General features: G+C 45.2%; 1 protein-coding gene, 1 long non-coding RNA gene and 1 other non-coding gene across 3 annotated transcripts; all 3 read left to right on the plus strand.

Moving 5' to 3' along the window:
* The first annotated feature begins 4900 nt into the window (after window positions 1–4900).
* On the plus strand, window positions 4901–8805 carry LOC135806143 (uncharacterized). The gene is made up of 2 exons (XR_010551209.1): window positions 4901–5343; window positions 7668–8805. It is a non-coding gene; the product is annotated as an uncharacterized LOC135806143 (long non-coding RNA).
* An 879-nt stretch (window positions 8806–9684) lies between these two features.
* LOC135806144 (phenylalanine--tRNA ligase beta subunit-like) lies at window positions 9685–25990 on the plus strand. Its single transcript, XM_065320295.1, has 22 exons — window positions 9685–9882; window positions 9978–10033; window positions 11253–11350; window positions 11776–11832; window positions 12076–12148; window positions 13482–13541; window positions 14024–14079; window positions 14288–14396; window positions 15238–15279; window positions 15573–15681; window positions 16247–16317; window positions 16540–16601; window positions 16823–16874; window positions 17144–17205; window positions 17406–17512; window positions 19523–19623; window positions 20070–20150; window positions 22768–22860; window positions 23119–23236; window positions 23622–23686; window positions 23941–24031; window positions 25451–25990. Exons 1-22 carry the CDS (start codon window positions 9825–9827, stop codon window positions 25600–25602), a joined length of 1773 nt encoding a protein of 590 aa, XP_065176367.1. The 5' UTR covers window positions 9685–9824; the 3' UTR covers window positions 25603–25990.
* Window positions 18283–18355, plus strand: Trnat-agu (transfer RNA threonine (anticodon AGU)). Its single transcript has one exon. It is a non-coding gene; the product is annotated as a tRNA-Thr (tRNA).
* Window positions 25991–26670: the final 680 nt, after the last annotated feature.

Raw genomic sequence — 26670 nt, forward strand, 5'->3', positions numbered from 1 at the left:
TACTTCTCACCACCACCACCATCAGTTAAGTTCGCGCCTGGCGCCTGGTCGATGCATGGTTGGCGGTACTAGTATCCGGCATAGCAGGCTGGTACGTACATCAAGTAGCGCATGGCACATAGAAGATGACACAGCAACGACATAGCTCGACTGCGAGGTACGTTTCGTCCCCACTGGAGTCATCAGGCAATCTTCTTCTTGGATGTCTTCATACGGAGCTTGACTCGGGAGAATGAAGTTGAAGACACCACTGCAGCTGTACTTATGGTTGATAAACTAGAGAGCGTGTGTGGGCAGGCGTGTGTTTACCGCCATATTGCCAGGTGTGTCTTTACCACCATATTTATCAACCATAAGTACAGCTGCAGTGGTGTCTTCAACTTACTTCATTCTCCCGAGTCAAGCTCCGAATGAAGACATCCAAGAAGAAGAAGATTGCCTGATGAGTCCAGCGCCAGCGGGGACGAAACTTACTTACGTCGCAATCGAGCTATGTCGTTGCTGTGTCATCTTCTATGTGCCATGCGCTACTAACTTCTTGATGTGCCAGCCTGCTATGCCGGATACTAGTACCGCCAACCATGCATCGACCAGGCGCCAGGCGCGCGAACTGATGGTGGTGGTGGTGAGAACTTGAAGGAGAGCTCTGTGCCAGAACTTTGCAGCCTAGAGAGCGTGTGTAGACAGGCGTGTGTTTACCGCAATATTGCCAGGTGTGTCTTTACCACCATATTTATCAACCATAAGTACAGCTGCAGTGGTGTCTTCAACTACATGTATGTTACTTCATTCTTCGATCGATACTAGTAAATCTAAGCGCTCCTGGGCGGGCTTGATGGGATACTGACTATAGTAGTAGTAACCAAGCTAGTCAAGGCCCGATGAGCGAGCGTATTTTAAAGCCCAGGTCTCCAATAATGACCCGGGGTGAGGGTTGTTTGAAATAATAAGAGCACAGGCTCTATTAAATACTAAAATAATAAATAAAGTAGCGCGGGCCACAATTGGAGTATGCAACAAGTATATTGACTGCATACACAACAGAACAACAAGGACAATCAAGGCTTGTTTGCTGCTACTTTAGTTTCATGCTCACGCAATCATCGACTGCATATAAAACAACGGTACAGCATGTCAAGCACATACATTCAGATGCCCAATGAGTCTGTTATACATGTATACACACCTGCTATTGAAGGATCATACCTAGCACTTCTTGTCGATTTGGAATAATATTTTAGCAGCCACTATAGGACATCTCCCAAAAGTTCAACGTTTGCTTGTGAATTTGGTAATCCTCTTGCATATTCAAGTATTGTCGCGTACTTCCATAAACTTGATAAAGCTCCCAGTCTACATCATGACAATCGTCTGAGTCCTTTTTTTCATGACGATAATCTGTTCTTTTGCCAGTTTTGCCTTTTGGTCTTTTTGGTGAAGCATAATAAACTGAGCATAATTGGCTGTTTTCTCGAGCATCCGCTAGAGCATAACCTGGTCAGTTTCCGAGCATAATCCACTTTAATACCCCTATTTGTAAGGGGGGGGGGTTCGGTCTACTGCTTCTTTCCTGGCGCCCATTTTATTGTGAAACATCAGTTTTGAAAATATACCAGTCCTGAGTTTAGGGTTGAGAAAATCAGTCTTGATATGGTCAGTTTATGCCTGGACTGGAGTTGGCTTGATAGTGGAGCAGTGAAGTTTGTTTGAACTACTTTAGTAACTTACACTGACTATGTACTTGTACTTGTCTCTCCGCAACGTTGCGTGCGTCACTCTCTCATGCCATGCATTTCCTTTCTTCATCATTCTGTCAGACTCGCTTCGTATCGGCACTACATCAGTAGTCTTGTCCAAGTACATGACTGTACTAATGCATGCAGCAATGCCTCAGTTACCAGTGGCCTGTTCATTCTGCCAGTGGCCATGTAAAAATAAACTATCAACGTACCTGTTGACGAGAGTGAAGTAACTAATTAAAGGGGAAGTATACCCTAAAATCAAATTTTCACCAGTTGTAGTCTTCGGGGTGCTGAGTCGAATGGTCTTGGTCCGAGGAAGCTGAGGCGCTCCCTTCCTACTTGAATCCCAATCGAACTCGCGTACTTCCACCGAAACTGGGTGACTGCGCCCTACGAGATGGGGATTTGTATGCAAAATGTCACTAAAAGCGCCATTTCGTTCTTATAAAAGCACGGATGACCGCGATTGGCCCATATGTTGTAGTCTTTTGGACGCTGAGTCGACTGGTTTTGGTCCGAAAAGGCTGCGATGCAGCGTTCCTCCTTTATTCCCAATCGAACATGGTTGAACAGGCGGTCACGTGCTCCTGCGTACACCAGTCACCTGGTCACCGTGCCTGCAGGGTACAACTTACTAGCCTGTTTGACCTTTTTTGGGTGCAGTCCTGTCACTCGAGTTGAACTCGAGTTGAACCTTGGTGTGAAAGTTGTCGCCTGCTGGCGCGGTGACCAGGTGATTTGGGCACCCAGGAGCACGTGACCGCTTGTTCAACCATGTTCGATTGGGAATAAAGGAGGAACGCTGCATCGCAGCCTTTTCGTACCTAAACCAGTCGACTCAGCGTCCAAAAGACTACAACATATGGGCCAATCGCGGTCATCCGTGCTTTTATAAGAACGAAATGGCGCTTTTAGTGACATTTTGCATACAAATCCCCATCTAGTAGGGCGCAGTCACCCAGTTTCGGTGGAAGTGCGCGAGTTCGATTGGGATTCAAGTAGGAAGGGAGCGTCGCAGCTTCCTCGGACCAAGACCATTCGACTCAGCACCCAGAAGACTACAACTGGTGAAAATTTGATTTTAGGGTATACTTCCCCTTTAATTATCAGTTAAAGGGGAAGTTAAGGCAAAAATTAAAATTTCACCAGTTGTAGTCTTCGGGGTGCTGAGTCGAATGGTCTTGGTCCGAGAAAGCTGAGACGCTCCCTTCCTACTTGAATCCCAATCGAACTCGCGCACTTCCACCGAAACTGGGTGACTGCGCCCTACGAGATGGGGATTTGTATGCAAAATGTCACTAAAAGCGCCATTTCGTTCTTCTAAAAGCACGGATGACCGCGATTGGCCCATATGTTGTAGTCTTTTGGACGCTGAGTCGACTGGTTTTGGTCCGAAAAGGCTGCGATGCAGCGTTCGCCCCTAATTCCCAATCGAACATGGTTGAAGAAGCGGTCACGTGCTCCTGCGTACACCAGTCACCTGGTCACCGTGCCTGCAGGGTACAACTTACAGCCTGTTTTGACCTTTTTTGGGTGCAGTCCTGTCACTCGAGTTGAACCTTGGTGTGAAAGTAACTTAGTTGTCGCCTGCTGGCGTGGTGACCAGGTGATTTTGGCACCCAGGAGCACGTGACCGCTTCTTCAACCATGTTCGATTGGGAATAAAGGAGGAACGCTGCATCGCAGCCTTTTCGGACCAAAACCAGTCGATTCAGCGTCCAAAAGACTACAACATATGGGCCAATCGCGGTCATCCGTGCTTTTATAAGAACGAAATGGCGCTTTTAGTGACATTTTGCATACAAATCCCCATCTCGTAGGGCGCAGTCACCCAGTTTCGGTGGAAGTGCGCGAGTTCGATTGGGATTCAAGTAGGAAGGGAGCGTCTCAGCTTTCTCGGACCAAGACCATTCGACTCAGCACCCCGAAGACTACAACTGGTGAAATTTTAGTTTTTGCCTTAAAGGGGAAGTATACCCTAAAATCAAATTTTCACCAGTTGTAGTCTTCTGGGTGCTGAGTCGAATGGTCTTGGTCCGAGGAAGCTGCGACGCTCCCTTCCTACTTGAATCCCAATCGAACTCGCGCACTTCCACCGAAACTGGGTGACTGCGCCCTACTAGATGGGGATTTGTATGCAAAATGTCACTAAAAGCGCCATTTCGTTCTTATAAAAGCACGGATGACCGCGATTGGCCCATATGTTGTAGTCTTTTGGACGCTGAGTCGACTGGTTTTGGTCCGAAAAGGCTGTGATGCAGCGTTCCTCCTTTATTCCCAATCGAACATGGTTGAACAAGCGGTCACGTGCTCCTGCGTACGCCAGTCACCTGGTCACCGTGCCTGCAGGGTACAACTTACTAGCCTGTTTGACCTTTTTTGGGTGCAGTCCTGTCACTCGAGTTGAACTCGAGTTGAACCTTGGTGTGAAAGTTGTCACCTGCTGGCGCGGTGACCAGGTGATTTGGGCACCCAGGAGCACGTGACCGCTTGTTCAACCATGTTCGATTGGGAATAAAGGAGGAACGCTGCATCGCAGCCTTTTCGGACCAAAACCAGTCGACTCAGCGTCCAAAAGACTACAACATATGGGCCAATCGCGGTCATCCGTGCTTTTATAAGAACGAAATGGCGCTTTTAGTGACATTTTGCATACAAATCCCCATCTAGTAGGGCGCAGTCACCCAGTTTCGGTGGAAGTGCGCGAGTTCGATTGGGATTCAAGTAGGAAGGGAGCGTCGCAGCTTCCTCGGACCAAGACCATTCGACTCAGCACCCAGAAGACTACAACTGGTGAAAATTTGATTTTAGGGTATACTTCCCCTTTAACTTCCCCTTTAATATTTAAAATACTTTAGTTTAGTTGAACCAACCAACTACTCAGTGACATGTACGAGTAGATCTACTCGCGCATGTCCGCGTCGCTGCGCGGATACCACCAATGCACCAACGACGATAATAAAAATAATAAATGCTGCATGCTACCCCGGACGACATCGGAATGCCGAAAATCGAGGGAGGCACTGCCGAGACTGTGACACACTTAGCAGACTACTGCATGCCTACTAGGACAGGCGCTATCGACACTAGTAGTAGTAGGCTATATCTACGTATCGGCATGGCGTGGATCACGCGAAGCTTGTAGGGCAGGCGCTAGGCATGCATGGGTGCCCGCGACTTCCGCAGGTGTAGTTTTGTAGCTACGCGGAGGGTCTTCCTGGGTGGGACAGTCAGTACAAAACTTGTTTTACGAATCTCCCACCATGTACCAGGAGATCTTCTAGTGCTACATTATACGGTAATATACCGCGCCCTAGATCTATAGATACTAGTAGCCTAGAACTTACTTACTTCCCAAGCATTTCAAGTTTTACTAGAAAGGTCCCACTTCCGTTGGAGAAGGAGCCACGGCCATAACGAAGCTCAGGTTTGAAATCACGTCCAATAGCGATCACGCTTGTCTTACTAACAGACGTCTAGACCTCCTCTCAAGGACTAGGTCGATCCGTTGTCACCACATCCCTAGAAGTCTTGGATAGCATAATCAAATACCCGTCCGGAAAACCTGTGGCCTGGATCTGGACGGAGCGGAGGAAGAGAGGTGAGACTGAGAGTCACGAATGACGAATGTGTGTTCCTGAACTCTTGCCTTGGCCTAGGCTATGCAACCGTACTGCCCAATGCAGTTCTTATCTGCTGCCGAACGAAACGCGCGAGTGAAATTTCGTGTTTGTTTGAGTCGTTTGAAGCCGTTGTAGCACCTGCGCGTACAATGCCCAGGGCTTGATAAGATCATGAGCCAAGACTAGTTACAGCAGGTAGTGGATCTGCTTCTCTTTGAAATACTACTTGCTGTAATGCGGGGTTGAGTCGCTCAAACGTTGTGTAGCCTTGGCTAGAGTTGCATAATGTAATGACTATGTAAACCTAGCGAACTTCGAACTAGTACTTCGAAGTGCATGTACATGTAGTACTATACACGTTACAAATGTGTTGCCATATTTACAGTGGGTGGAACAGTGGACGCTAGAATCTACCTTCATCACAGAAACACCTGTGAGGCTGTGCCCGCCTACCATACAATAGCAAGACTGTACATTCTAGCGTCCATTGTTGCTGGAACCATAGCTGTACAACATGTCTAGGCCACACAAGGCTATGTTCATCTTGATGACATCTAGTGGGGAGTGAAGGCAAAGCCCACCCTTACCCACAGGGTCCTTATCTGAGGGGCCGGATTTGTGACAGCTTTTGTAGAAAAAGACACAAATTCCTGTGTTCTGGGTACTTCTGGCACATTTTTTACTAATTTTTAGTCATAGAATTTTATGGTTCACGTGCAGAACACTAATAGAGAGTTGCCGTGAACCAAGTGTACCTGATAGCCGTATTGAGTCGAGTATGAGTCAAACTCAAACAAAAGCCAAAGATCTGACGGGTCCCGATTTTGTTATCACGGTTTTGCACGTTCCAGATGCACCACACTTTTCGAAAAGTGGTACCGCCATGGTCGTACCAGTCGTAGCGGGTGCTACGCCCCTGTGAATGATCAAGAAGCCATGCCCTTCTCATGTAATCGATTATCATTTTCATCATTTGTTCATATTGTATAGCACAGTCTAGTCCTCACAGACTCAAGGTCTTCTTACGGGTACCCTAAAACGTTTGAAATTAAAAGACTTAGTAATGAGGAAATTAGAGGCCACGTGCCTCGTACTGCTCTTTTCTCTCCGAAACTCAACACTTGCAAGCCAGATACGAAAGAACGAAAAAGTAATGAATGTCAAAATGTGGGTGGGGATGCAGCAGTGCGGATATCAGGTGGAACACTTTACCTGATCTGTCGCTTAATCGCTGCTAGCTGAACTTGGGTGTGTCTACTATCATAGCAACTGAATAGAGCGGTTGTCAGTTGACAAACCCCCTTTTCTTTATAATGCAGTTGCATGATGTCCACAACTTTCTTGGTGTTTTGAACATGCTAGTAGAATTTGTTGAGTAGTAGTTACTTAGTATTTATTCATATTTCTCTAGGGCAGTCCCCACAGACCTATGGTCTCCTTACGGGGTACCCTAAGGCCTTCTCCTTGGGAAGAAATATAGGTGAGAATATATCCCATGATGCAATCACTAGGTGAGAACAGTATTAAAAAGGTATCATTGAAGTGAAGATTTAGCCACTGATTGAGATTGAGCATTGAGCATGGTATTGACTACTTCCGTGAGCACTTTTTGCAAGGATTTAGCAACATAGCCTGTCATGGTAAGTGCAGATTGAGCGTAGATGAGTGTCAGTAATCTCTCAGCTCATTATGCCACACTGTCCATGGACTGGTGTCCATGTGGGCTAAGAGACAACACTGGTGTAACAGTTAATTAAGGGTGTAATGTAGATACTCTGTCAGGCTGGCATGCCTGGCATCTGATCCTTGACTCAAGTTGACTACAATGCATTACTCTTGGACCTTACACACAGTCACTGATGCACGGCATGGGGAGGTATGATCACCAAGTCAAGTAATGGGTGGACAGTGATAAGAGTCATAGATGGACAGTCACGGATAGAGTTATGGACAGACTCAGTTGATAGCACAGCACTACCAAAGGCACAGGTCACTACGCTGTGACATGACAGTTAGAGCAGTATTAGGAGCTCATCATGGTCGAATAAGAGCGGGGTTCAAAATATAAGCCAAAATCCTTCAAATGGATCAAAAATATCATGGGAGATCGTAATTAATTCCGTTGGCCCTGTGTTTTCTCAGTATCGTACTTCCTCCGGTTCATTAATATTGTCGTTCCCGTATATGTCTGTTCATACACCTGTGTCAATGTAATTGAACCGGAGGAAATGAGTCCAGCGAGTTTGAGTTAGTTCTATTTTTTTAAAGTACGCCTCAGTTTTGTCTTGCTTTATGTGCTTAGTGTGCAGATTTGGAACAGACCCAGCAACATGGCTATCATCAGTGCATCACTGGCCCACGTTTGCCCTGTGCTGCTTTTCGGCCTCTCCATAGCTGGTCCATGGCTCTTCTGTCAAGCAATGCTCTCTTCCAATACTGTGCTACAGTCCATGGCGCAGAAGGAAGTAGATGACTCACGACTATCGTGGCTGACGGCGGATAGTGATGTCGACATGGACCGTATATCACAGAAGGTAGATAATGACGCTGATGCAGATTCCAAGTATGCGAAGAGCCTTGAGCGCAGTGCAAGGCTCCTTGATCTTATTCAAACAGCCCTCACTCAGCTCAAAGCGGAACGTGCAATCCAAGCACATGTACCAAGACGTACAATATTCAAAAAGGGGGGCTGCAACGGCTTGGCGTGCGCCAAGTGCAGGTTTAAGTTCTACCGCCTGAAGCCGATGTGTCAGCGGTGTGCATACTGTGGACAGATTCCAGGGCGCTAACTTACCAACTAGGCTCAAGAGACTGTCTTCGTGCTGACCACACTTCTGTTGTCACCTTTCAGATTAGATCTTCTTCGATCTTTCCATTTTTCGGATGGCCATGCCAGCCATGTTTGCACTAGGGTTTGTATCTGTACATGTATGATTATAATAGGATTATGTTGGCACTGCAGGCTGCAGTAGGGTCACTAGGTGTGCACCGGGGAGTAGTACAATACCAATCCCTGGTGTGCACATAGTCACCGGCCGTGCCCTTGCAGGCAGACAGTGCGGGCAACCTGGCTATGTAGACCACACGCCCATTGCACCACGTGTACATGTCTATGCAACTTATCATTACATGGCACGGTGTACCTATGTATTATGGGGTGGTACGGTTAGACTGCTAAGTTAGTGAATACTTTCTGCTGGTGGCGGCATAGGGCATGCTTTTGTGATAATGACTTCAAGTATAATATCCTTCAAAGTTAGTACTTTCAAAATAGAATATTGTATTTAGCACCTCCTCTGCTCTCCGAACTGTATTCTACATGTAACTGTTATGGATTACTCAGTAGCAAACTCGAGATATTATTTGTACGGTCCAGTATGTCCCGAAATTGCCTTAAGTGCCAATACTGTATGATGCCTGCAATAGATTAATTATCCCAATGTGGTATGTGTGTGTGGGGGTGGGGGGTGGAGGCATGTCGCATACGCTTCCATTTGTGTGTGTGTGTGTGTGTGTGTGTGTGTGTGTGTGTGCGTGCGTGCGTGTGTGTGTGTGTGTGTGTGTGTGTGTGTGTGTGTGTGTGTGTGCGTATTTGCATGCATGCACATGCGCGTGTGACTGTGGCAATCGACGTGCACAGACGTCCATGAGTTCTGGGTTTTTCCACGGGATTCATTCTCATATTGACAGTAAGAGCTAGGAAACAACAGTATGCAGGATACTAGTACCCCAGGTCGTGTGTGCCTGCTTGATACACTTGTATAGGGATACTAGTACCCCAGGTTGTGTGTGCCTGCTTGATACACTTGTATAGCATAACCTCATAAGACAGCTCGGCAGCAAGTTCGTTATTTGGAGAGGCATCCTCCGCCTTGCCGTTGTGCCTATCTACACGTTTTAGTTCACTGGAGATGCAAACACACAGTGCTCCTTTGCATCGTCCAGGAAGAAATAGTGTAGTTGTAGAATACTAATAATTTCAGGGGGACGGGTAGTACAATACTATCATGATTATTGTAACTGATAGTATTGTACTACCCCCTGATATGGCCCTCCTTTATCTGAAGAGCCGGCCGGGCCTTCGCCTCAGTGTTATGCCGCCTATCGACTCTTGGTCATCGGCGGCGTGGTCCCTTTTAATATTCCGGCACCAGTCAGTCGCATTGTGGTCGCGTCATGAACAGTCGCACCATGAACTGTCTCTGTGTCGGTGAACTGTCGTGCTGTGAATCGTCATGTGGACGAACGATTTCATAGTGTGACGCAAACAAAACAAGTCATGATTCAGACACGAAGTTTAATTAAAGTTTTTGCCTGTTTTTCAACAATCATCGAGTGTTTCTGATGGAAGAAATCTGGAACAGTTGAGTAGTAGTCGTGCCGGAGAGAAGAGTTTCTTGTTGTGTATGATAGATTGACAGACGATCGTAGTAGTGGTTATCTATCCACATATTGGAATATGCCGACTGTGGACGTGCGTCGGGATGAGCTGTTCGCAGCTCTGAACCAAACTTTCAGTGAGTATTGCAAAGTTTTTATTTTATTTTCAAAATGCTGATCAGTGATTCATGCTGGTGTGCACGTACTTGGTTGCTCATTATCTCTTCCTAAGCTGATGAACAGTTTGACGAACTCTGCTTCGAATTCGGACTGGAGTTGGATGAAGTGGTACGTTTTTCTTTGTCGATTTCTCGTTATCCTTTCCTGATACAATGTTAATGCAACACCACTACCATCAGTGCTCCTATCTCAACAAGCAGTCAAACACATGTGCATTTCCTATAATATGTGATACAGTAAAATACATTACTGCAACACATCAACATCGTATGCTTTGGCCGACAACCGTCTCACAATTTGAATGGCTGATAGCACTTACACCTGTCGCCGAAGAAACCTGGACTCCGCTCACAAGGTCCGTGCTGCTTTGTACACAAAGTCACAAACCTGTGCTTTTTCAGCGCACGTGCGAATTTCTTTGGCAATAACTAACCAGACACCGCGGCCCCAAAGGCTCTGCACGGCGAGAGAACGGAGTCGAAAACTTACTCCTCGGCCTGGATGCAGCTCGATGCGCGATACTGTACACAGTAGGCCGATTTTTCTGTGGGGTGCGTTCCACCTTAATTGCAGCCATGCATACATGGAATGCGCATCGAATTTGATGCATTTATTTCTGTTTTGTATCCATAGCAGAAAACGTGAAAACGGAGTACTGCTGGAAACCTTCAGAATCACATGCCAGTGGTAAAACCACGTACTGCGCATATTTCTACTCGAGAAGATCTCAATTGAGAGTGCGTGCTCACAGAGCCCCATCGTGCGTACACACATTTATCTGGTGTGAATGACAACACTACTACTGCTGTTTTTCAAAAGTAAATAGAACTGAATATGAACTTAATAGTCCCCCTGTCACATGTTGTGTTCTTGAGTACAATGTTTCTTCCTGATGAGAGTTGTACGAAAAGTAGTTGGAAATTCTTAAACTGTTTTCGCCTCGTCGCTTGTTCGAAAATGAACTATTTTATAGTCTGATGGTCTATACTTTGAAACACATTCTAAAGTAAAGTTCGCACATACGGTTTACCACCAGCTCTGCAACTGTGTAATGCCCAGTACTACGAGATAACATTATGGAACTTAACTTTCTTCATTTTTGCTGCTGTTATGAGTGCACAATTGATCTTATTCATTGCCATTTTACGACTAAGAGAGGGAGTAGGTTTCTTCAAAAACTGTCCATGCCGTACACTGAAATTGTAGTGCACATGTAGTGACTGTACACAACCACCGTGATCATCCTAACCACTACGGCAGTTTAGTGTGGTTTTGAATGTTGTTGGTCTCTTTGTGAGAATTAATGTTTCTCTCTTTTAAAATGTAGACATCAGAGAAGGAGATGATTGCCAAGGAGCAAGGTAGTGATCGTGCAGCAAACGCATCTGAAGAGGTTATCTACAAGATTGATGTCCCAGCGAATCGGTATGTTGTTTGGACTACCGGACCCCATCCTGTTTGGTAGCGTGAAGTTGAATTACATTCAGGAGGTTGATACAAACAGCCAATTGATCGCATTAAATGATCCCTTGGGATGTGAGTGGGTCAGTTTTAATCTTTGAAATGCACTACAACCCTTGACTTACCAGCAATTTGTGTTTACATATTGACTGTACGAATGATGTATAAATTTTCAGTCACAGGCGTGTTCATTTTAGATCTACAGGTTTCGGGAGAGTCTACTGCTTGTGATTGATGCGCATTTTCTTTCTATTTTTCTTCTAAAATCTGCTCTGCTCTACCAATATCTTGCCTTGCTGCATGCATTGTTTGTTGTTGTATTGATGAGTGTAACACTGCTGACGAGGGGTGGTAATGTCTTTTTGTAATTGATTGGTTTTGTCCTGCAGGTATGATTTGCTGTGTATCGAAGGACTTGTTCAGTCACTCCTCGTCTTCCTGCAGAGGTACGGATTTTCTTACACAAACTCGGGTCATTCTTCCCTGTGAAGAAATCATCTCATTTAGAGTTTTATATTTTAGTTTACGTTTTTTTCTTGTTGGTGTGCCTGGCTGTCATGCCTGTTGCCACCGGAAGAGGAGAATAGATAAATTTGGTAAGTAAAGTTGTCGCCTGTTTCAAGTGGTTACCAGACTGGTTTGAACTGAGCAGTTACTGGCTTGTGTGTTTTCTACTATGCTCTGCGCAGAAATACAGCAGTCCAGTATCGACGCGTTGAGCCTGCGGAAGGTCAACGCCAGAGAATCGTAATCCAGCCAGATGTGAGTAGGGCATGCTACATGCTACAGTATAGTAAACAGAAAGGTTCCAGGCTCTCCAAACAGAGAGGTTCCAGGCTCTCCAAACAGAAAGGTTCTAGGCTCTCCAAACAGAGAGGTTCTAGGCTCTCCAAACAGAAAGGTTCTAGGCTCTCCAAACAGAAAGGTTCTAGGCTCTCCAAACAGAGAGGTTCTAGGCTCTCCAAACAGAGAGGTTCCAGGCTCTCCAAACAGAAAGGTTCCAGGCTCTCCAAACAGAGAGATTCTAGGCTCTCCAAACAGAAAGGTTCCAGGCTCTCCAAACAGAGAGGTTCTAGGCTCTCCAAACAGAGAGGTTCTAGGCTCTCCGAACAGAGAGGTTCCAGGCTCTCCAAACAGAGAGGTTCTAGGCTCTCCAAACAGAGAGGTTCTAGGCTGTCCAAACAGAGAGGTTCTAGGCTGTCCAAACAGAGAGGTTCCAGGCTGTCCAAACAGAGAGGTTCCAGGCTCTCCAAACAGAAAGGTTCCAGGCTGTCCAAACAGAGAGGTTCCAGGCTGTCCAAACAGAGAGGTTCCAGGCTGTCCAAACAGAGAGGTTCCAGGCTGTCCAAACAGAGAGGTTCCAGGCTGTCCAAACAGAGAGGTTCCAGTCTCTCCAAACAGAGAGGTTCCAGGCTCTCCAAACAGAGAGGTTCTAGGCTCTCCAAACAGAGAGGTTCCAGGCTCTCCAAACAGAGAGGTTCCAGGCTCTCCAAACAGAAAGGTTCCAGGCTGTCCAAACAGAGAGGTTCCAGGCTGTCCAAACAGAGAGGTTCCAGGCTGTCCAAACAGAGAGGTTCCAGGCTGTCCAAACAGAGAGGTTCCAGGCTGTCCAAACAGAGAGGGTCCATGCTGTCCAAACAGAGAGGTTCCAGGCTCTCCAAACAGAGAGGTTCCAGGCTCTCCAATAGAGTGCTCAATACCAAAAGGCAGAGCTGGTTCAAACAATAATAAGAGGATGAAACAAGTGTTTGCACTCCGAGTTTCGCGCCCTAAGCGATCATCAGAAAACAGTATAGTAGTTGTTGCTGTCCTGTACACTGCACACATACATGTACCTTGCCTGTACCTGTGACTCTGCCCACTTCTTCTTACTTCTTCTTACCGGTATAGATATCTGTTTACTAGTCTTAACCTGAAAGGGCATGATGATCCCCACCTACCTGCTGCGTGTCTATCCATAATACTCTATGCAATTCAAGTGATATTTCTTCTTCTTGCTGGTACACGGTTTTCTACAATGTTCCGTATTTTGCTTGGCAATGCCATTGTGTTCTAAGCTCAACTGTTCATTTGCCTGTATTTTCTCGGTTTGCAGACAGCCAAAGTCCGTCCTCATGTTGTAGGCGCCGTCCTGCGCAACATTCAGTTGGATGAGGTAGGAGTGTTATTGGTAGTGCTATGTTCCCATCCGTACTCATCTACAAGCCCTTGGTATGCGCGAAGACTGCGTTAACAGGAAGAGTTTGACAAAGATGCCAACCGACTGTGGCATTTGAAGTAGACCTTTACATGTATGAGGAGTTGAGGGGCAGCAAAATATGTACATGATTGTACATGCACTTTCCTTGTTTGCCTCAGGTTTTTGACGGGTTTGGTCTGTGATCATGGTCACTTGATATATTTGTACTTCAAAGTACTCAAAGTGCTCATGGAGTTGACTGTCGTTGCCCTTGCACTGGCTGTAACGTACAGACAATGGAATGCTCTCTCTCTCTCTCTCTCTCTCTCTCTCTCTCTCTCTCTCTCTCTCTCTCTCTCTCTCTCTCTCTCTCTCTCTCTCTCTCTCTCTCTCTCTCTCTCTCTCTCTCTCTCTCTCTCTCTCTCTTTCTTCCTTGTCAATCTGTGCATGCTTTGTAGACACGTCTCAAAAGCTTCATCAAACTGCAGGACAAACTTCACCAGAATATCTGCAGGTTAGTGCTTGACAGATTTCTTCTGCAGATCTCAGTATACTACACTGTAGTGTTTTGTTTCCCTCTTGTACTACAAGTGTAATGTATTCTTTATGCGTGTCTGTTATTTTAAGTGCCTGATAATTTCTATTACTGTTTGCAAAACTGTGTCCATGTGTCTTTATCATTCCTTGGTGTGTTGTTGACTGGATTCTTAATGTTGGTGTAGAAAACGTACGTTAGTGGCCATTGGCACCCATGATCTCGACACACTGGAGGGCCCATTCTCCTATGAAGCACTTCCACCGGAGCAGATTGTCTTCACTCCTCTCAGTGAGGTATGTACATGTAGTCATCGTCCCTATGCAGTCATGTCTTGCAGGTGTGGACTGCTACGCTGATGTACATGTTGAATGCTGCATTGTGCCATATCGTGAGAGGACGTGTTAATGATGTACATGATGTATCCTGTAATGGAATGATTGTCATTCCGTACCCCGGGATGCAGGAACGCAGAGGGCACATACTTATTGTCGTTTTTAACATTATGTATTTTGACAAACAAAGCAACTAACTCAGGACATATCTGAAAAAGATGCATGGGAAAAGGATGAACAAGAAGACTGACAAAAGAACCCTTCGTTACACCTGTTTTCATTAGTTATTGTTTCTGAGACTCCCTTTCGCAAAAATTGAAATCGTGTGGCAACCTTTCTTTCCTTTGTTTGTGATCTCTCTGATCATTTCCCGTGAACCTAAGACAATTCGACTTGCACATCCCTCGCTCTCTCTTTTTCTTGTTCTTTTCTCTTTTTTTTCTTTCCATTGGGTTCTTACTCTTAGCATAGCCTGCCGCTGCTCGCTATAATCCAACTCACCTCCATTCGGCCCTGAGTGTGTGTATAATAATAATAGTAGTAAAACAACGTCGCACATACTCATATCCACATGCACTCGACTAGACAAGGGGGATGTCGTCACAATAAACAACACTGGACAGTTCTATAATATTCCTAGATGGAAATGTTGAGACTAGGCCAGTAAAAAAATCTGCTCTTTGTGCGCGTGTGTGTGTGTGTGTGTGTGTGTGTGTGTGTGTGTGTGTGTGTGTGTGTGTGTGTGTGTGTGTGTGTGTGCATGTACGTGTATGTGTACGTGTATGTGTACGTGTGTGTACAGACCAAGGACTTCAGCGCCAAGGAGCTAATGACCCATTACAAGGTACATGATGTTATTCAGTAGTGTTGCTTGTAGACAAAATTAACGCACGACTCTTGCACAATGCAGCATGTAAGTGTAGGATGGCATGTGATGGTAGTACCAGCCAGCTTCCTAGCGCTGGGTATGGCACTAGGCATTTGAATGGAATCTCTTCCCTTCCCAACACAGGCTTCAGGATCATTATTTATTTGGAAGGCTAGACTGTTAATGGTTTTTGTTTGTTGTCTTCCTTTGTGTTGTTGATGTTCTTTGCCATCTGTCAATTCTTACTTGTCTGATGTAATCTTTCCCAGGGAGAAAGCCACTTGAAGCAGTACTTGCACATCATCGAGGACAAGCCTGTCTATCCAGTCATCTATGACAAGAATCGTGTGGTGCTTTCTATGCCTCCCATCATCAATGGTAATGTGGGTTTTGTGGCCTTTCTCTGCATATCGATCAACCCCTTCTTGTGCTTGACTTGCTGTTGGGAGAGCTAAAGAGCTGGAAAGGGCGGCTCAAGGATGGCATTCAATCCAACAATCTAACTTGTGATTACTTTGAAGTACATCGGATAAGCACCGAAATTTACCAGTTTACTATCAAGATTGAGTTACTAGTACAGTGAGGGCGACTGAAGTTACCATGCAAAGCACTGCAGGGAGTCGTACATAATCACCTATAACTAGTCACACACAACTGATTACATACACCCACACACATGCACGCATACACGCAGCCACACACACGTGCACACACACACACACACACACACACACACACACACACACGTTGGTCCTTGGTCACACTGCCATGAATGGTCGGTCATGTGCAGAGTCTTCTTCTCCTTGGCCTATATTTTATCGATTTTTTAAATCAAAAAAGACTTTGTGACAAGCATACCATCTACATGCATATTGATTTTATTTCTCATTCTTTGACCAACATGTGGTGTCTTTCTCTTCGTGTCCAATACCTGTCCAATTAGGTGAGCACAGTAAAATGACAGCCAACACTCGCAATGTTTTCATCGAGTGCACTGCCACGGATCTGACAAAGGTATGTACCTTATTGGAGCGGATATCCACATCGCAATGTATGCATTCTCTGTCAGAGTATACTGCTAGATTTGCTGCCATTTTCTGGACGTCAATTGAAAGCACATGCAGAGAAACAATGAAAATGAATTGCATCCTGACCTACTAGTACATGTACTTGTAGTGGATATGTATCTGTTGCCACGCAGTAATTGTCTGTGTGTTTATCTGTTTGTCTTGATAGGCGACCATTGTTCTGAACATTCTAGTAACCATGTTCAGCATGTACTGCAAGGAGCCATTCACGTGAGTACAGTACTGCACATCACATGTAGTCACACGGCATCGTGACAATTGCAGTTTTTTTATGTCTCTGCCATGCTTGCAACATTGTCGGATTTGCTTGTTTCTGTTACCAATCGTTCTTGCAATCATTTGTCATGAGGTGTGAGGTGGTCGCAACTGTGGCTGCTAACAGGATTATAATTATTCGCTAATAATGACTAATGTTCTTTGCTAACTTGCAGAGTTGAGGCAGTTGATGTGCAGTTAGTGGATGGATCCGTATGCACATATCCGGTGAGTCAGGGCCATATGCTCGTGATCTGATCGTTCTGTGTGATCACTGCAATCATGATTTGTGCAGTGTTCTGTGAACCAGCTGGCTGTCTAGTGCATGGCATACTTCTATACTGCATGCATGCTGGCGCCTGTGAGGAAGGACCAATTGTGTACGCAGCATAGCATCTAGTCATGTGGTATGGTGGTGGTGGTGGTGGGATGACTTGACTTCATGTTTGATGCAGTGCAGAGCCTATGCAATGCGTATTGTTCTGTTGGGTGCTTAGGAACTGAAGTATCGCACTGAAAGCGTACCAGTGGCTGAAATCAACGGCAAAGTGGGAATCAAGTAAGCATACGTATGCTGTATATTTGACAGTACTTGTATGGCACCTCTTGCGTTCGCAGACCGTACCTGCGATGTGTTGTAAACTTGTTATGTACACATGTTTTGCTCATATCCTGTGCATGTGCTGTATACATTGTTGTTTCTATCAAGGGATCATTTGTTCTTGGTATGGCGAACTGTTGAACTTCTTCTGTGTGCAGTGAGCCTGCGGAAAAGTTGTCCTCGGTGCTTACACGCATGTGCTTGACTAGTGAGCTGTCGGAGGACAAGAAAATCATCGCTGTGACAATCCCACCTACCCGTGCAGGTAATACCTACGTCATGTATGTTGTGATGCTGCTGTGTGAGGTGAACATAATCACAGTTCCACTGTACTTTAGTAGTAAGGCCACACCAAGTTATTTCTATGTTTCGCGTTACCGCGCGCGTACCTTTTCGAATCCTTGACAAGAAAAAAAAGATCTGGGACAAGTCAATCGATGGCTGTTGTGGCGAACATTCTCTAGCCATTATGGCAAATCAGAGGTTATCAGCTTCTCCATAATCTTGCATTCCAGGCGATGGTACGTAGAAGGTGCGAGCGATGACAATTAAAATTATTTCTATTTTTCCAACCCGTACAGTAGGGCCTGCTCACCAAGCGAGCGGAGATTTCAGGTGTCAAGGACTTCGAGATTTTCCACGATCGTGATGGAGCCACGATTGTGATGGAGCGGAATTCCACTCGACTCGTGTCAAAGTGCAGAAGGAGCCATCCATGAAATTTGTTATTGTATCGCTCCAGCGCAGTCTGCCCGCTGTCCTGTGGCGAATTGTTGTTGTTTTGGATATTAGTGTCAGTTTAGCAGTGCTTTTCTGTGTGCAACATGGCTCAGCACACATAGAATGGAGTTTTGTTTTTTCCTCTGTTTTTGTTTTTTTCCGCCCGCCCACGTGCCTTTTCCAGAAAATGTCCGACGCGAAATATAGAATTAACTTGGTGTGGCCTATTACTGTTGTAGTTCATTCTTCAGGATTTAGCATATGACCCCGAAAACGAAGAAACGTATTGCTGGTTGAAGTTAGCTAAAACTGTCTGCCGCCATGGCTTAGGGGTTAAAGCGCCTGTCTAGTAAACAGGAGATCCCCGGTTCGAATCCGGGTGGTGGCTGGTTGCTGATGATGAGAGTGCCGAGTCTCTTGATGGTTTGTGTCCATCACCACCCAGTTGTCTGGGATAAGACGGCTCTCCGAGGCTTCCCTTTTTTCTCTTTCTTTCCTCTTTTTTTCTTTTTTCTTTGCAGCATTTGTAGGGAATTAATTCACTGACTGATTTTGCCTGGCTATACAGTGTTAGTGCTCGACTGGCATGACAGTAGACACCCTTAGCAAAAAACGTGATGTTGTAACGGTATTATCAAGAGTACATAACCCCCCAGAGTGTGCAACTCCACTATGGGTGCTGTCCCGACAGAATTTCAAGTTGACGTCATTTTGATGATGCAATGCGCACTGTACACGGATTATCAGACGAATCTGGAACCTGTGGTTGACCGAAGCAGATCGATCCTGTACAAATTATTGCAAAGAAAAACGTGTGATGCGTTGACACCCGTACACATGTTGTAAATCACTGGTGCAAGGAGCATTGCGTCATAAATAATGACGTCAACTTGAAATTCTGTCGGGACAGCAGGGTATGTGGGAGTTGCACACTCTGGGGGGTTATGTACTCTTGGTATTATCGTAAGGGGGAAAATACCGTGATTTGGGTTCGACCTTTAGCAAGATGCACGCTATTTTTAGTACGCTGTTGCCACGAGAATAGCTTTGATTTCGCATGGTACAACCATTTTTGTCACCATAATACGCGATACAAGGTGAAATGCGTACGGACTATGCAATATTTTTCCAAAACACGTACCGTTGGTCACAACGATAAATCAGCCCCCATAACGTTTATACGCTGCAGCTTCAACGCTATTTGGGTGATCAAGGTAGGAGTACCGTAAAAAGTAGCGTTACCGTTGTTTGCTAAGGGTGTCTAATGTGTCAGCGTGGTTTGTTTTGGTCACGGGAAATCTGGGAAATGTATGATCTTTTGAAACATTTCCAAGGACCTGGAAAGCTATGATTTTATGTGGCTGTGAGTAGGAAACTTTGTGAAAACATTTTTTCTGGCTCACATGATATAATTGCCATTGCTATCCATTCTCTTCGTTCATGTACTCTCATCGGAGGCCAAGAGTACAGTATGTGTCTACATTGTGTGTATGTACATATTTGTGTATGTGTGTGTGTGTGTGTGTGTTTTGTTGGCTATGTCACCGGTGTATAGATGTGATGCATGCGTGCGACATTGTTGAGGATGTCGCTATTGCCTATGGCTATAACAACATTGAGTTTGTCTTGCCACAGACGTGTACAATTGGAAAGCAGGTAAGACATGACTGACCCGGATTCAATGTCTGAAAGAGTGTCAACTTCCAGTTTCATGAAGCATCCTGTTTGACTGCTTCAGTGCAAGAGTGCATGGACCAGAGTGTAGAACTCCGTATTGTGGAAGAATGCAGTTCATCTTCTATTTCTGGAAATGCTTTTTTTTGTTTAACTTAAAGATCACGTCTTCTATGACTCATGTGAGAACAACTTAAATGCGACCAATTCTACTTTTCTGATCTTATTTTTGTTTTGCATTGCACACTTGGTCAGAGGCTTTGAAGCCATGTGGATGATGCGGGCGCTGTTACAGTGAAATTCTCCACATGTAACTGATCTGGCAATGTGGTCTCCACCTATTGCTGATCTGGCAATGTGGTCTCCACCTGTTGCTGATCTGATAATGTCACTTTTGCTATGTGTTTTCCTCTGACTGCCTGCTTTAGCTGCCAATGAACAAATTGACTGATTTATTACGTGCTGACGTTGCTCAAGCTGGCTTCACGGAAGCACTGACTTTCACCCTGGTAAGCAGAGGTCTGCGCACCACAATGTGGTGATGTCGAGAATGACTGTGCATTGATACATTTGTATTAGGGCTGAAACGATTACAGTCAACTTTGCGTATAACGACACTCGGCGGGGCATCAGAAAAGTGTCCTTATTCACGAAGTGTCCTTATACCTGAAGTCCCATTTGAATGTACGGTATGTGAACCCATATTTTGTATAGTATGACATGCATTATCAAAATGAAGCTCTTTTCTTGCTCTATGTCGATGTGTTCTTTATTTTCATAATTATTGCAGTTGAAAGGAACTATATAAAGTCAATATGCAAGGGAAATAAATTGAAAAATAAGCCTTTTGGAGCCATGTACAAGGACATGTACATGTACTTGTATGATGATTGCTATACAATCATGTACAACTACATGTAGGTGTGCTGGTAATTCCCAAGTATTTTGAAGCAATAAAAAAAGAAAGAAAAAGCCCCCCCCCCCCCCCCTAGTCGTTATATCTGTATACAGGTAGATGGGGCGTTGCTCTGGGCATGGAAATTCGGTCGTTATTCGCGAATTGTCGTTATATCCACAGTCGTTTTTAGCAAAGTTGACTCTATACCAATTACTCGGCAATCGATCGATAATTTCTCAACAATCAACTAATCGTTACGTTATAGATTACTCGTTACAGTGTAGTAGGTTTTGAGTCCAAAAAGTACTGAAACCCCTGTTTTTGTGAAGCTTGGATCAGTTTCCGCTGTGAGTATGCAGTTCAACTTGCTAGGGGCATGGTTCATGTTCTGAGCAGGGGCGTGCTCGGCTCCCCTTCCAGGGGGGTGCACCACTTCCAGACAACAGCAATTTTCAAAAGGTTGTACCGGTGACATCATCAGATATTTGTACATGTGACGTCATTATTACTATTACGGTAAAACCTGCCAAGGCGACCACTCGGATAAGGTGACTACCTGTCCAAGAAGACCACTGAAACCAGGATCAAGGGATGCTATTTCCAGTCAAATGACCCTGGATGATGAGACCACCTGGTAACAGAGACCACATTTTGAAGGTCCCTTGAGCGGTCATCATAGACAGGTTTCACTGTACAAAGATTGTATGTCATCAAGAATGAACACAGTACAGCATCATATCAATTTTTTCAAAATAAAGGATGAAAACTTTACAAATCTTTAAAAACCAATCCGTCGACGGCAATGTGCCAGGCAGGCCGATGCAAACACACATTGCACGGGTATAGCTAAGAATAATCGCAACACTAGTTGACGTGTCTGGACAGGATTCGGCGAGGAGAGCGTCGAAAGAACAGCTTCAGCACCTCATCTGTGGATGTGCTGCCGCGAGGTCGGGCTTTCCGCAATACATTGGTGACTTTTCAAAACCCCGGTCGAAATATTTTGGGGGGTGCACTTGCCCCCTGTGCCCCTCGCCAAGCACGCCCCTGCTGAGGTTCAATTGACTTCAAAACTGCCATGTTTCGGAACTACCTTTTCACTAACTATCATTTCAGCCCTAGTTTGTATGTTATGCCGGCACTACGAGTAGATCTTGGGTCATGGTACGGGTGTGGAAATGATGTTTGTAATTCCTTTCAACACAGCAGCGTTCATTTTGAACAGCTTTATGCTTGACAAAAAAGAACAGTGGCAGGCTTGTATTTCATTTCTTTGCCTACAGTGCTGGATATCGAAACATGTGTTGTGTGCTGGCAATAAATTGAGAATCTGTTGTGGGGTGCTTCTGATCTATTGGTTTCCATTTCATGTTGTCTGTTTGGTTTGCCTTGTAGCATAGGGTACACTATGAGTTGCCCAGTACTGCTGCTTTTGGGGTGGCCCTTCTGAAAAAACGAGTTCTGGCCAGAATGGTCCACCTTCGAACTCGAAGCTTGGGAGAGGCATTTAAGCTCCTTCCAGGACCGATTTCTATCAATATGATTCCCACATAAAATTGTCTGATAATTCGAACCTCGAACTGGACATGTCCGGTTAATTAGAAGTCCCACGGATTCCACTTGCATAGAAAATGTGTGGGATTTGTGCTGATAATTCGAAGTTAGAAAAGTGTAATTCGAAGTTCACTGTACACTGTACTGGTCAGTTCAGTTTGCATGAGCAGGCTGTGCCGGTCAGTCCAGTATCCGTGAAATCTGTGTCTAGGGTCCATAGCGCAACTCTGCGTAACCATGAGAGCATTTTGACATACATATTGTGTTTTGGGTTCATGTTTGGATAATTAGAATGTCCGGATAATTGGAAGTTTTTTCCTGGCATTTTGGGGTTCGAATTACATGTATCAGGATTCCACCTGTAGTAGAAACTACCGTTCACGCATGTGTGAACACCAACAATAAAACGAAAATCACAAAATCATGAATTTCACTACAAAAAGCTGTCGAGAGTTAGGAAACTAGGCCAAACACGTTGATATGGAGACAGAGCATTCTGAAATATAATTCCAATATTTAACCCATTGGTAGCTGAAGACATTATGAAACAAGGTGGTTTATTTATATGTCCATATGTGCTTGTTTGTGTGTGTGTGTGTGTGTGTTTGTGTGTGTGTGTGTGTGTGTGTGTGTGCGTGCGTGTGCGCACGTGTATGCATTGCTCCTGGGTACAGTGCTCTCGCGCTGACGTCTCTTCGTCTCTGCTTCACCCCATTGAGTCTGTTCCCGCTGTGCACATTGGAAACCCAAAGACGTTAGAGTTCCAGGTAACAAAAACTGTGTGTGTATTAAAGTGACCATTCACTAGAGATGACATTGTCTTCTTGTGTGAGTACATGTGTAAAGGTTTCAGCCTATGCTGTAATTGCGGTTACCCTCTCATGCATGCTATTTGTTTTGCCTAGGCCCTTGTGCTGGTACTGCTGGTATGTGTGATTTGTGTTGGATGTAGAATCTGCCAGTAGACGTTATTTCGATTTGTCACTGTTTGGCTTTGCATTCAATTTGATTGTGTGGCTTTGTAGGTCGCGAGAACGACTCTGCTTCCAGGTATTCTAAAAACCGTTGCTTCCAACCGCAAAGTGTCACTACCCCTGAAGTTGTTTGAGATCTCTGATATTGTTGTCAGAGATGAGAAATCCGGTAAGCAGAATGACAGCGTGGGCTTTGCCTGTTTTCTTCACATACACTGTTGTTCTACACAAACTTGTATTTGAGGTAGGGTTTGTAGCGTCGTTGGGAACTCATGGGCTTGAATGGGGTAACATGGATGCAGCGAATGGTATTTTCAGTCTTTGCCCACTTTGTGCTGGGTCTGACCTACTTGCCTCCCACCGCTTTAGGAGCTGCATTTGCACCTTGATCCTTGAGAATGGTGAATGGTGGCGCTCCTACGGATGCGGAAAACTCAGTCTGACTAAATCTCTCGTGAATTTTCTCTTTTTTTGCATCACGATAGTTGGTGTGTTGTAGTTGTTCTGCTTGCTTAGTCTAACTCGCCCTTCTCTCCCTGGTTTTCTACTTGCAGAGGTTGGTGCCAAGAACCTACGTAGCCTGTGTGCTGTGCATTATGGCAGAAGACCAGGATTTGAGGTAATGGCACTGTTGTCTACGGATACTAGTAGTGCTATCATGTGACTGATCATGTTAGGTGTGTAGCTGGTGTGCATTCTACTGGTGATGTTGCTCGCATGCTTTTCTTCAATAAAAAGGCCCTTGGTGGGAACTTTGTTGATTGGTCATCTCCTAGACGATGAGACTGCAACAGATGCAATTGTAATGCAATTGTAATGTACTTGTAGTGAGGACATGTATCAAGTTCTGCTCTGCTTTCTTGCCATCGTCAGGTCATGCATGGCCTTCTGGACCGTCTGATGCAACTGCGTGAAGTACCATGCACTAAGGATGGCAGTGGCTACTGTCTGGAAGCTAGTTCAGGTAATGTCAATACGGTGTGGAGTGTAAACTACGGCTGAAATGATTGTGATATTTTGGACTATGACGATCACAAGCCAGAATGGAAAAGAAATCAAATAATTTATAACTGTGGCAGAGAGAGGTTAGCTGCCTCGACTTCCTCAGCAAAGACTTCGCACCAGTCAACAGCATCAGAGGTGGTTGCAGAGATGGCTTGATGTCGAGACGCCTTCAGCAATGTGTTCTTTCGGAGAAAGATGAGTGCGTCAACATATTCTGGTGCCAGAGAACTGTGCAGCTTGTTGACCAAGATTCTGACCGGCTGCCGAAAAGACTGGACTCTTGATTACACTTCATTAAAAAATATTGATACCCTGCATAAACGTGTGTATATTCGTTTTGAGGGGGGAGGGAGGGGGTCCGGGGAGATATGAACAAATATCGTCTTGAAAAAATATCGATATTTGCGGACGGCCCCTTAGTACTACAGTTGTGGCCAAAGAAATCCAACCCACGTGCTGAAAGCAGCGGTAGGGCTCATGCGGCCCCTGGGCCCTCGGATCAGTTTTGGGAACATGCATGACGTAATTGAAATGGAAACGCGGCGCTACTTTTGACTCGCGGGTCGGATTTCTTTGACCATGGCTGTAGTATTGCCTCTTCAGTAATCTACAATCAAGTACTTCGAAGTACTTGAAGTATCTTTAACCCTTTCAGGACGGACTTGATTCAGGTAAACTGCTTCATGCACTACGCATGGAAGCAGTTCGGATCATAACTTGAGTTTCCTTTTATCAATTTTGATAATCTTGGGCTTCCTGGAAAGCTCTTGGCCAGAGGAACACACTGGTGTAATCCTGACTCGCAACAGTGCCACTACATTGGTGCTATAGCGCTGGGATGACATACGAAACGGGACTTTGAGCCAATTTGGTAAAATTGCTGGTATTTTCGTAAAAATAACGGTAGAGAGCTGCTTTTTTGTGTAGCTGAGCTGACGGCTTCAGATCCGTGCCTGACGTCACTCTGCTCTGTACCTGCCTGGCTTGTCATGCAACAGGGGGAAATCCCTTGAATGACACAGCGCGCGGAAGTCAAAATTTACTGCAGGACGTAAAATACCTTGCGAGTGCCGTAGCTCCAATATTTGACCTCGGATCGACTTCGGATTTGTTTGAGCCGACAGCTGAGACGATTCTAATGTCGATAGACCTTTCGATCACGCGATTCTGTCAAGGGAAAGCCGAGATACGAAAAATTGAGTGTATGCAGTATGCACTGCACAGTCATGACGGATATATCCGTCATAACGTCCTTAAAGGGTTAAAAGATTTGAAGTGTCAATGTAACTGAACAATGAAATTCAATTGTGTTTTCCTGGAATTCAAATCCACAAACTCGGCTTTTTTGCTCTGCTGTGTTTGTTGTGCCTGCATCCAGATCCAACCTACTTCCCTGGCCGATGTGCGTCAGTCATGGTACGTGGCGAGAAGATCGGAACACTTGCTGTTCTGCACCCGGACGTGCTGAAGAACTTTGAATTGAACTTGCCGTGTGCCGTGCTGGATCTGGCCATGGAACCGTTGCTGTAGAAAGGAGGATTGATGCCCTTACCATAACCAAGTGTCATGTTGAAACATCATTTTTTTAACACGCACAGATGCGCGGCATACTCATAATGTGCACTACTATAACAACTAGTCCCGCTGTTTGGGTGTTAGTGTTTCTGATCCTAGTCGACTACTGCATTTAGGCATGACATGTTTACACCTAACTGCTTTTTTTCTTTTCTTTTCTTCAATGATTTTGCCTCCTAATTATTTTATTTTACTTTCCTGAACCCATTTTCGGCCGGTGACGTCTACCGACACCAATGATACTCAGTACAGTGTATCTATCTGTTTCTGGTTGGTCCTGGTTATGTGTGTTGTTACAGACAGTGTTTCTAACTCCACAAGTCATAATGATGCTGGTACTCAATGTCTCCCGGCTTTGTGTGTGTGTGTGGGGGGGGGGGGGGGTGTCAATCGTCATGACGGTTCACTACCATAATTATCGCAATTAATTAACCACCCTCTGCATCTGCTCATCAGAGATGTCCACTTGTGTGACCCCACTCCTGGTCTGGATGTCATTGTGTCTGGTCGGTGTACATGAACATGCATTGGCTTGTGAACAATTTTAAATGTTTGTTCATGCCGTCGATCTACAAAAATGGATACAGTGTAGTCAAGTAGACATGCTAACAATATCAAGAGTTCATCGTTCCCTCAGGCTGAGTTACCTGCTTATACCTAGGGAGTCGTAAAATACCTTTACGACTCCCTGCTTATACCGTTACCAGACCACAAGCTAATGCCTGGCACGGCGAGGGCACCCATCATCAGCTGATCATCGTCATCATAGTCCAGCGAAACCCTTTTTTTTTCTTTTCTTTTTTTTTTACAAAATAGCCACAAACCATCATGGTGCAAACACCGGCAAAAACGCACAGGGATACACATAGGGATGGCAGCCGAAGCAGTGGAGGCGGGGCAAGAGCAGCTCAACCGACCAAGGCCAGGGTCTCGGTTTCAGCACTGCCTTCTGACTAAGCGGACCGCTAGGAAATATGGACGCTGTGTGCAGGTGGTCTCCTTATCCAGGGTCATTGGTCTGGA

This window comes from Sycon ciliatum, chromosome 1 (assembly GCF_964019385.1).
Source record: "Sycon ciliatum chromosome 1, ocSycCili1.1, whole genome shotgun sequence".
Taxonomy (NCBI): domain Eukaryota; kingdom Metazoa; phylum Porifera; class Calcarea; order Leucosolenida; family Sycettidae; genus Sycon; species Sycon ciliatum.